The sequence below is a fragment of the Nicotiana tabacum genome, chromosome 1 (assembly GCF_000715075.1).
Source record: "Nicotiana tabacum cultivar K326 chromosome 1, ASM71507v2, whole genome shotgun sequence".
Lineage (NCBI taxonomy): Eukaryota > Viridiplantae > Streptophyta > Magnoliopsida > Solanales > Solanaceae > Nicotiana > Nicotiana tabacum.
This window is the reverse complement of record NC_134080.1, coordinates 215,983,886-215,995,877: the sequence shown is the minus strand read 5'-3', so window position 1 is coordinate 215,995,877 and position 11,992 is coordinate 215,983,886. Positions and strand designations below refer to the sequence as shown.

The 11,992-nt window shown below is 38.9% G+C and overlaps 2 protein-coding genes across 2 annotated transcripts; one reads left to right on the top strand and one right to left on the bottom strand.

Annotated features, from left to right (window-relative positions):
• Positions 1–457: 457 nt before the first annotated feature.
• Positions 458–1,057, top strand: LOC142164784 (uncharacterized). The gene has a single exon (XM_075223390.1). It carries the CDS (start codon positions 458–460, stop codon positions 1,055–1,057), a length of 600 nt encoding a protein of 199 aa, XP_075079491.1.
• Positions 1,058–10,803: 9,746 nt separating this feature from the next.
• On the bottom strand, positions 10,804–11,196 carry LOC142164783 (early nodulin-like protein 7). Its single transcript, XM_075223387.1, has one exon. The coding sequence runs from the start codon at positions 11,194–11,196 to the stop codon at positions 10,804–10,806; it is 393 nt and encodes a 130-aa protein (XP_075079488.1).
• Positions 11,197–11,992: the final 796 nt, after the last annotated feature.

Genomic DNA, 11,992 nt, shown 5'->3' with positions numbered 1-11,992 from the left:
TCCATGGCCTTAAATAATTGTCCTCATGGGACATTACCTGCAAACACCCAAATCAATCCAAAAGAGTAGGGCCCAAAGCATCTGATGGTAGTGAGTCTCCGAAATGGTAGAGACTTAGATCGGGAGCAAAACATTGCTTGTGAAAGCAGACCGACGAAGATATTGGTGCTAATACCCGTAGAGATAGACAATTCAGCAGGGTTAACTGAGGTGACGATACAACAGGCGCAAGAGAACATCAACAAGGAAGAAGAATTTGTGAAAGAGACAGAGGTTGCACCGGATCTGATAGTGGAAGCAGTGCCTGGATAAGAGAAAAATCAGATCACAGGGAAAAAGTGACCTCCAACACCATTCCCACAGAGATTGTCCAAGTATCATAAAGATGAGCAGTACAAGAAATTCTTGGAGAAAGCAAATTTAGGTAAACATTCCATTGATTGATGTTTTAAAGGAGATGCTTGGTTATGCGAAGATGATGAAGGACTTGATGTCCCGCAAGTTCGACTTTCAAGACTTGTCCATGTTTACACTAACTCAAACCTGCAGTGCTAATGTAACGATACCCATAGCTGAGAAGTTGTCTGACCATGGGAGTATCACAATCCCTTGCACAATAGGCAACTTTGCATTTGCTAAGGCACTGTGTGATCTAGGAGCAAGCATAAACCTTATGCCCCTGGCTATCTACAAAAGGCTAGGCATTGGAAGAGCTAGACCCACGTTTATGTTACTACAGCTGGCTGATCAAATAGTGAAGAGGCCCTCTGGGATTCTAGATGATGTATTGGTACAGGTTGGGAAGTTTGTGTTCCTAGCAGATTTTGCCATCCTTAACAGTTGGGTTGATGAGGAAATTCCCATAATTTTGGGAAGACCATTCTTGGCCACTAGGAGAGCCTTAATTGATTGTGTAATTGGAGAGCTCAAGATGAGATTAAATGATGAAGAGATAACATTCAACGTGAAGAAATCTATGCGGAGACCAAGTGAATTTGCAAATTGCTCTCTAATAGACGCGGTGGATGTAGTCTTGTGGAGGAAGATGAGGCACTGAACATTAAAGACCCTCTAGCAGCTTGTCTCGTGAACTTAGATGAAGTAATAGTGAAGACTTGGCAGAGTGGGTACTGGCTCTGGAAGGCCGAGGTTTTTGGATAAGGGAGCTTGAATTTGAGCCCTTGCACTTAGAGGAAAGAAAAACTCCTCTAGCTAAGCCATCGATAGAAGAGCAACCAAAGTTGGAACTGAAGCCACTGCCATCCCATCTCAGGTATGCATTCTTAGGACCTGACTCAACTTTACCTGTTATTATCTCAGCCAGTTTGTTAGATGTGCAGGCAGACCAACTTTTGCAGGTACTGACTGAGTGTAAGAATGCAATTGGGTGGACCATTGCAGGCATTAAGGGGATCAGCCCGGCCTTCTGTATGCATAAGATTCTACTGGAATATGGGCACAAACCTTTAAGAGAACATCAAAGAATGTTGAACCCCAACATGAAAGAAGTGGTGAAAAAGGAAGTTATTAAGTGGTTGGATGCGGGAATCATATTCCCAATCTCTGGCAGCAACTGGGTTAGTCCAGTGCAATGTGTACCAAAAAGGAGGTATGACGGTAGTGAAAAATGAGAAGAACGAGTTGATCTCTACACGAATAGTCACAGGTTGGCGCATCTACATGGATTACAGGAAGTTGAACTTGGCTACTAGGAAGGACCATTTCCCACTGCCATTCATTGATCAGATGCTAGATAAATTGGTAGGGAGGTCTCATTTCTGCTTTCTGGATGGGTACTCGGGGTATAATCAGATTTCTATTGCCCCAGAGGATAGAGAGAAAACGTCGTTCACCTACCCTTATGGAATCTATGCTTTTCGATGAATGTCATTTGGACTATGCAACGCACCCACCACATTCCAAAGGTGCATAATGGCCATATTCATAGATATGGTAGAGGAGATAATGGAGGTTTTCATGGATGACTTCTCAGTGGTAGGGAACTCATTCGATGATTGCCTTGTGAACTTGAGAAGAGATTTGAAAAGGTGTATGGACACTAATCTGACTCTCAATTGAGAAAAATGCCATTTTATGGTATAGGAAGGTATAGTCTTGGGGCACCTAGCGTCAAGTAAAGGTATTGAGGTAGATCGTGCAAAGATTGATGTGATAGAAAAGCTTCCACCACCCACTTTTGTGAAAGCAATCAAAAGTTTCCTTGGGCACGCCGGTTTCTATATGAGATTTATAAAAGATTTTTCCAAAATTGCTAACCCCTTATGTAAATTGCTTGAAAAAGATCACCCTTTTTGTTTTCTGATGACTGCAGGGTAGCTTTTGAGGAATTAAAGAAGAGACTGGTAACAACACCTATCATAGTTGCACTCGACTGAGAGCAACCATTTGAGATGATGTGTGATGCGAGTAATTATGTTGTGGGAGCAATTCTTGGGCAGCAAAAGGATAAAATGATGCATCCAATATACTACGCAAGTAGAACGCTGAATGGAGCCCAGTTAAATCACACTGTAACCGAGAAGGAGATACTGGCAATGGTGTTCGCATTTGACAAATTCAGGTCATACCTGATAGGTTCGAAGGTAATTGTTTACACTCACCATGCTGCTCTCAAGTACTTAATCGAGAAGAAGGATTCAAAACTGCACCTGATTCGATAAGTACTATTGCTGCAAAAATTTGATTTGGAAATCCGTGACCGAAAGGGAACGGAGAACTAAGTAGCTGATCATTTGTCTAGGCTGGAAGAAGCTGAGAAGAAGGTTGAGGTAGAAGAGATTCTGGAAAGTTTCTCAAATGAACAACTACTAGCCACGAGTCTCGAGGAAGCGCCATGGTATGCAGACATTGCAAACTACTTGGCGAGCGGTATTGTTCCTTATGACCTTTCCTTTGTTCAAAAGAAAAAGTTCTTTCATGATTGTCGCATGTACTATTGGGATAAGCCGTATCTGTTTAGGATTTGTATTGATAACATGATCCGAAGATGTATCCCCGAGATAGAACAATCTTCTATTTTACAGGCATGCCACACTTCACCATATGGTGGGCACTTCAGGGGAGTGAGGACAGTTGCGAAGGTCTTGGAGTCGGGCTTCTACTAGACAACATTGTTAAAAGATGCACATTTATGGGTAAAGAGCTGTGATGAATGCCAACAAACCGGGAACATTTCCCATAGACATGAGATGCCCATGAACCCAATTCAGGAGGTAGAAATGTTTGATGTATGGGGGATGGATTTCATGGGGCCTTTCGTCAGCTCATATGGCAACAAGTACATACTCGTCGCTGTGGACTACTTGTCCAAATGGGTGGAAGCTATAGCACTCTTTACAAATGATGCAAAGGGGGTAATTGGTTTTTTGAGAAAGAACATCTTCACCCGATTTGGCACCCCAAGGGCAATAATCAGTGACTGAGGCACTCACTTTTGTAATCGAGACTTCGCAAAGTTGTTGGAGAAGTATGATGTATGCCACAAGGTGGCCACCCCATATCATCCACAAACAAGCGGGCAAGTGGAAGTCTCGAACAGAGAAATAAAGAGTGTGCTGACTAAGACTGTGAATGCTACTAGAACAGATTGGGCGAGGAAGTTAGATGATGCACTTTGGGCTTATCGAACCGCCTTTAAAACTCCAATCGGCATAATGCCATACAAGTTGGTGTTTGGGAAGTGTGTCATTTACCAGTAGAGTTGGAGCATAGAGCTTGGTAGGTATTGAGACAGTTGAATCTTGATATTGTAGCTACGGGAACAAGTAGAGTAATGGAGTTTCACGAGCTCGATGAATTCAGATATCACGCTTTTGAGAGAACAAGATTATACAAGGAGAGAATGAAGATGATACATGATAGAAATATTATTGAGTGGAATTTTAAACCTGGAGATACGGTATTGCTATACAACTCACGACTAAAGTTATTTCCGGGCAAATTAAAATCACGATGGTCAGTCCCTTTTCATGTGGTTGAAATTCACCCCACGGGTGCTGTAGAGATTGATACGAGTAATGACTCTTGCGCGTTCAGAGTCAATGGGCATAGATTAAAATATTATATGGGCATGGAGGAAGTAAAGGCAATATCAGTGAACCATTTGATCGAGCCTCTAATGTTGAGCGTACTTTAAATACGCTTATCTACGTCGTGCCGCGATGTTAAATCAGGTGTTTCATGGGAGACAACCCATTGATTTGTTGTATTCGTCGTGCCATAACATTAACTAAGGCTCTTGTTGGGAGGCAACCCATTGCGTAGTGATTGTTATGTAGTTAGAATTTGTTATTTTTATTTTTTTAGGTACTGACAAGTGTAGGTGAGTTTGGGCGAGTGATAAGTCCATCAGGCGCTGAAGGGATCAACCCAGAGATAGGTAAAAAGTGGCGAGAGAGGAAAAATCCCAGAGTCAGGTCCGCGGCCGCACTTAAACTGTGCATATTGACTTCCTTTCTGCCTCGCGTAAATTGCAACAATCGCAGCCACGGTCGGACCACGGACAGACCGCGCAAATCGACCAACATTCTCTCTCACGTGTATGGACGCGCTCGGACCACGGTATGACCGCGCACGTAGCTCCGGCTGCAAGCTTAGTTAGCGTATTATTTTTTGTTATTTTATATTTCATATTTTTTTATTTTTTGTGTTAATATCCCTCCCCCCAAACCTGATTTCCCGCACCCTTTTTCTCTTAAGTCCAAAATAACCGTCCCTCCATCCAAAACCCTCTCATAAAAATCACAACACATACCCCTTTCTCCTTCTTCCCAAAGAACCCCAACCCTCATACTCTCACATCAAACAATCAACCCATACCCACTCCACCCTCTTTTCTGTTCTAACAGTTTCCCCTCACATAACATACCTATAACTCCACCAGGTAAGGTCACTTGTTTATATTATTGTTGGGATATTTGAGTTCTTGGTTATATAGTAGTTTTCTTCTTCTTTAGTAGATTTCTTTAGTGTTGTGCCTTTGTACCCTAGTGGGCTTGTTGAGGTTGTAGTAGATGTATCTCTTGACATGTGTGGTGACATTGGGTTAACTGTGGTTGAGTTTGGATTATCAATTTGTTATTTGGGGATTCCAGTGAATTGTGCATATACAGTGTTTGTTTAAATGCCACAGGGAGTTTTAAATGTACATTGTGACTAATTGTGCGAGTGAAGTCTGAGTAACCTCCCTTGGTTCACATATTTTATGCTTCGCTAATAGTGATATTTGTTTCGGGTAGTATGACGCCCTCCAAGAAACATCGAACCACCGGTGCTTTCTCCAGTGGCCAAGTTGGATCCTCCAGGGCACGAGCCTCAAATCCTGCTCGTTAGTATGATAGTTCCAAATTCGTCTCCAGCGTAGCTCAGGACCGTTTTGGTCACTAGGCATCCAAGAAGCCCATACCGGAGAGGGGTATTGATATAAGGTCTCTAAAATATAATTATCCCAACATGACAATGAATTGTTCTAGCGCGGGCTGGATATTTCTTTTGAAGAACCGGATGAAGCTAATTTGATGGTTGTGCGGGAGTTTTACGTGAACCTTCTAGAACATGTAAACGATGTTTGCATGGTGAGAAAGAAAAATGTGGACGCATTTGTTAAGGCCATTCGGAGAGCATACCGGCTGCCCATACCTGGGGCGTAGGACTACTATGAAGCCCATGGCAAACGATTCACCACGTGGGATTTGTTCTTTGAAATAATATGTGTGCCCGACAAGGAAGTTGTGTAGATTCTACCTGGGAAGAAGTTTCATTCGGCGGCACTCACCTTTGAAGAGAAGTGTTGGCTGTATATCATCAATAGCCGCCTGCTCCCTTCTTCCAACACCACTGAAGTAAATGGTCTTGGAGCTGCATTGATTTGGTGTTTTATGAATGGCCAAAATTTTGACATGGCCAAGATTATTTACGAAGAGATGTTCATCCATTGTCCAGTGTGGCGGTATGGTTTCTTCTTCCCTTCCCTACTCACTAGATTATGTCGGGCAGCACGGGTACCGGAGAACTTGAGTGTGGATGGAAAAGTGAAGAAAGAAGCAAATTTTCGGGCGGATAAAGTGACTATTGAGAAGGACCCTATGGCACATGAAGGTGCTAATAGTGATGATTCTAATACACTTGAGGAGGGTGATGATGAGCAGGATGACGCGGGGGCTGAGTCGCCCACCCATGAGCAAGTTGCAGACGCCGAAGAACCGTCCGGGGTCGGTCGGATTACGCTGCTGGCAGCCTTAGAGTAGGAAATGGCAGGGCTGCGTACGACTGTCACAAACTTGGGGACTAGAGTTGATGCCTTAGACACCCAAAATGATAAATCAGAGAAGAAAATCATGGGCTGGCTGCGTGTGCTAGGGAGGGCGTGTCACTTAGACCCCCGCACTGTCTCTGATCAAGACTGATCTTTCAGGGAAGTTCCTTTGCCTCGCATTACTTTCTACTTCATGACATAAGGACATGACATCTTTTTAAGTGTGGGGTGGGGGATACTTTATTTGTATGTTGTATATATATAGGAACGTAGCTTGATTTTGGTTTTCGGTTAGTTGTCTGAATGTGTGAATATGTGAAAAGTTCAAATTTTTGACTTTTCCCGACGACAGATATCACTCGACGGGTTTCTTGAAGGTCTGAGCCGATAAAAAAAATTCTTTTGTAGGTAGTGTATCAATTACCCCTTGGTTTTTCTTTGGACCGTGGTTCTTTTCCAAGGGTTTTTGTTTGAATCGGGTTAGTTAGTTTTTAATTTTTAGTTAGGTACTTGTTGTATATGGGCTGATATGGAAGGAGGATCTCTTAACGTCATTATGCCTTGAATATAGTAGATACTTTAGTGTGACGCTTAGGCTTAGTTGTTGATTCTTGTTAGAGTACCTTAAATTGTATGTTCTTAACTTGGCTTAAGTACTCTGACTAGAGTGTTTCGATGATCCAATCTGGACTGAGTCATGTACCATGTGTGTGTGAGATTTGTTGTATTTTGTGCACTGCATTTGATGCCTAAAACTTGTCCCATGTGTTTGCAAAGCGAAATAGTAATTTTATTCAGTCTTGGAAGTGATATAAGCATTTCTTTGTTGAGCTATATATATACTTTACCCACCTAGCTGTTATATATCGTAGTTAACCCCTTTGAGCATGTAATCATGTTTCTTTGACAGCTACATTACAAGCCTTACCCATATGTTTGAATTGACCATTTATTTAAACCTTTGAACCTCTCATGAGAACTTCAATAGTTATGAACTTTGTAAAAGTTAAAGTGTGGGGTGTTTGGTTTAGCTTTTTAGTGGAACTAATGAAATAAGGAGAAAGGTGCACTGTTTTGAAAATGTAAGAGTCACTTGAATTGAAAAAGAAAGAAAACAGAAAAATAGTTGTATTGTTGTGAATATATATATATTCATTGATAAGTGGTGACTCTTGATATAATTATTCTTAAATAAGTATGGGGTGATACACATGGATGAAAAGGTGGAGTTTGGTTTGACATAAGTAGGGCCTTAAATGTTAAGATGTATGTATTAAAGTACTCAGGGAGGTGTAGTCACTTTTATATCTAAATGTATCATACCCGTTCCGCAACCTACATTACAACCAAATGAAGTCCTACTTGATCCTAGACTGAATGAGCTCGATTAGTGGAGTATTACACTACGGGAAAGCCTATGGTACATTTTTTGTGGCATATGAATGTTCCTAAGTGTTCTTAACTTGTATTGTGTGTGGAACTACTCTCGGTTGTTATGAGAGGGCACTTGATTCATAAAGGAAAGGTGAGTTTTAACCTCTGCGTTAGAGTAAGTGAGTAAGTTAGGAGTAGTGCGTGGCATATGAGAGTCAACTCTTGAGGCGAAGATGTTACACTACTGGGCTCAATCCTTGTGATATGTTCTTGGTGTGATGAGTTAGAGAAGTTGCTAAGTGAAGGAGACCTCTGTAGAGTATGGTTTGATTGCTCGGGGACGAGCAATGATTTAAGTGTGGGGTATTGATAATAGGGGATAATTATGTAGTTTAGCTACCATTTACGCTCCAACTAAGCTATACTTTATTGTTATATGAATGTTAAATGACAAAAAATGGCTCTAATTATGAACTTTGTGCTTTGCAGGAGCATTTCCTGACTATGAGGACATTAAAGAGTGTTTGGAGTTAATTTGGAGCAAGGAAGGCTAATCGGGGGGTGAGTGCGCGCAAAAGAAGAAGGAAAAAAATGGAAGACAGACTGAACTCCAGGAACGAGGGCCAATCGCAGCCGCGCTCGTCAGGCAGAAAGGAAGGCATTATGCGCGGTCCAACCGCGGTACAACTACAGCCGCACTCGTCCCTCCGAGGAATTTTATTTCAGGGGTAAATTCGTAAGTTCAGGGGCGACTCTCCTTGACCTATAAGAAGCCTAGCTCGCCCAAAAAGAAGGTATCAAGGTTTTTGAAGGGATTTTGAAGGCAAGAACAAGCAAGAAGCAAGACGGAAGATTCGGCATAGAGTTTTTACCTTTCTTCCTCTTGTTTTTATCATTGATGATGAATTCTATTGCTATGATTGTGGAAACGATTATGCATAGCTAAACTTCTAACCTAGGGTTTTGAGGGAACCTCTTGGAGGATAAATTTCTTATTATGTTAACATAGATTTACCATAGTATTTTCTCTGTTTGTTCAACTATATTGTGATTGTTGTTGATTGAAGGACCCTCAATCGATTGTGCCTATTTAGTACGTATTACTCAGGAGAGAGTGCATATTTAGGTAGTTGTTGAACAACATCACTCCTAATGTATATGAAGGATCAATACGAAGGGTTTAAAGGTCGGATTAGAGATAATGAAACCTTGGGTGCGATCTAAGTGAACTGTAATTAAGCCCAGCTAGCGTAATTCGGGAGAATATATCTAGTATATTGTTGTAATTATTCGGGAAAGAGTTACGACAGTCAGAGTGCTCATGATCAATAGAGAAGACTTAAGCAAATTTATTACAAACATAGGGGAAAGGATTCCGATAAGAGGGGAAATTAGAACCTTAGACCATTCCCATTCTTGCTTACAAACCGTTTATAGCTAGTTCTTAATTACTGCATTTTTATTACGTAAAATTTAGTTAATAAACACCCAATTTGTTACTCAAATATCTCTGAAGATTGAATACGTGAATTTCTATGAGTCCAATAGCTGTGATTGATAAGTTAATTTCCTGTTAGATTCGACTCCGGACTTGTTAACCGGAGTATATTTGCAGCGACCGCTTTGTCCTTTTATAAGGCATAGTTAGGTGTGATCACATATCTGAATGTTAAGATGCGTATTAAGATCTAAATACTAAATGATTAAGGCTGTTTGAATTTTAACATCTGAATGTATAAAATTTACCTTTATATAAAAATTAATAAACATAAAATTCAAATAAAATACTAATTAATCAAATATTCCATCAATAAAATATAAAATTTTAAAAAATATGATAGTTGCTAGTAGTGATGGCTAACGGTAGTGCTTATGAATGCCGACTAAAAGTGGTAGTTGGCGGTAGATTTGGTTAATGGTGGTAGTTTAGGGTAGTAGCTAGTGTGATTGGTAGTTGTAGCTATTATGATTGAGGATGATGGTGGTGGATGATGATAGTTAATAGTGGCAGGTGGTGGTGATCGTAGTTGTGATTGAGGAAGATGGTGATAGTTTATAATGATGGACAGTGCCAGCTATGGTTGTTGATGGTGATAGGGTGATTAGTTGTGGTAGTTGAGGTTGATGAGTGTTGGTTGTCGTTGAGAATGATGGTGGTGGGAGTGGTGGGTGGCGGTAGTCGACAATGGTGGTGGTGGTGGTTGAGTATGGTGGTGGTGGTGGCATGGTGGTAGTTGATAATGGTAGGCGGTGGCGGCTTAATAATGAATATGGATGATAGCATCTTAAAGAAATTAAGCCTCTGTTATAGATCTTAATCATACAGACCTATTCAGACTCACTAAGTGGTTGTAAAGTAAAAAAAAAGACACAATTAACGATTAAAATCTGAATAATTAAGATTTAGACTTTAAAAATAAACACATTTAATATCTGAGATCTGGATAATTAAGATTTAGACCTCCATTAAGTGCAAATAAATGAGGCCTAAATCTCTGTAACACATCCCTCCGATGGGGACAATTCCTTTACACACAATTTTTTCAAGATCAAGGACAAACTATGTTTTTACCTTCTTGATTTCGTTCGGTTCACATATTAGTTACCTCGGTAACTAATATATATATATATATATATTCCATTTTAATTTATGCAACGGAATTTAATTGCGCACTTAATTTAAAGAAATAAAAGATGTTAGAAATTTATAGTCTAAAATAAGCTATAAATATTGATGTGACTATATATCATCTCATTAGGGGTGAAATAAGAAGTTTAAAGCTAAATATATTAGTTATGTGACAAATAATAATAAAGGAATCATTATATGATTAATAATTATAGGGTTGTTATATGGTGAACATCGCGTAGAGATTACTTACTTTTAGATCATTTTTATCTTTAAATATTACATTATTCTTGTATTGCTATATAAATATACTTAGTTCGCACTCTACATTGTATAATAACATAGTATAAATTTTCGTATTGTAAAGAAAAATGACAAATAACTAAGAGAGTTTTGTAATCAATTAAATAAATGTCAAACTCCCTAATAACAAATAACTAAGAAATGAATTGACTTCCAAATAGAGAAACAATTACTAAAAGCAAATTATAAAAACATGAAAATAAACATAGACTAATTAATTCTTCTACATAAGCAAATAAAGAAAGACCATAACACCACTAAGAGCAGTAACAAAATAACTAAAAACAGAAAGTGCAATGGTAGAATTAATTGCAGGGGGTCCCAAGAAGTCAGAAGCCCAACCATCTCCGCCGTCATCACCGCCACCAGCCGCCACCGTTGGCGCCATCGCCGGGGCAGTCCCCGGCGAAGCAGTTTCAGATTCAAAAGGGTGCATTACACGTATTATAAGTCTTTGGCCAGATTTGCAATGATTTTTGTGGCCACTTATGAAATAAAAAAAGCCAGAACGGTTAAATTTGAAAACTGTTTCTCCATCTTCAAATTTGGAAATTGGGTTTGATGTGTTGCAGTTTAGGTAATCAGCTGGAGTGACTTCAAGCAAAGAGTCTTTCATTATTTGTCACAAATATATATATATATATATATATATATATATATATATATATATATATATACAAAAAAAATACAAAAATTATATACTTCTCCATTAAATATTACAGAAATTAGCAAATACTAAAGTCATAATTGCAAAAACTGCAATGATTCCGAATTAAGAACATAACTATTCAGTGCATCAAATTTAAATCTTGAATGGTATTACAAGTTGTTTTACGGTACAGGTGTTATTTTGAATAAACGAAATTATTTTCTGACACCAAAAAAAGGGATTCTTACACAAATAGCCGATCAGATTTAATGTTTACCTTTTCTAACTGCTATATACATAAATTATATATTGGTTATACATGTTATACACATATTATATATGAATTATACACATATTATACATCAACTAATTATTTTTAGTTTAAGCGATTTGATGGGTGGCTATTTGGGTTAATTCTTCAAAAAAAAAAATCATTAAAAGGGGAAAACAACTTTCTTCATTTATATTTTTCTCCAATAGTTTATCTAGAATATAGTTTCTAAATTTTATTAAGATAATTTCCGTAAAATATTTTCCTTTGTACCAAAAACACTATAAATTTGGTGTATTTTTTTTTAAAGAATTCCCAAGTAAAAATCCATATATCCAAGATTCATGCATGTTAATGAAATCATAGGGTGAATTAATTTTAAAAAATAGAAATAATTGAACTTACAAAGGGAATCTCCAATATGAAATCTATTTTTAGCAGCCCATTCATTGTAAGTTTCAGACTCATTACCAATTGGTTTACTCCAACCAA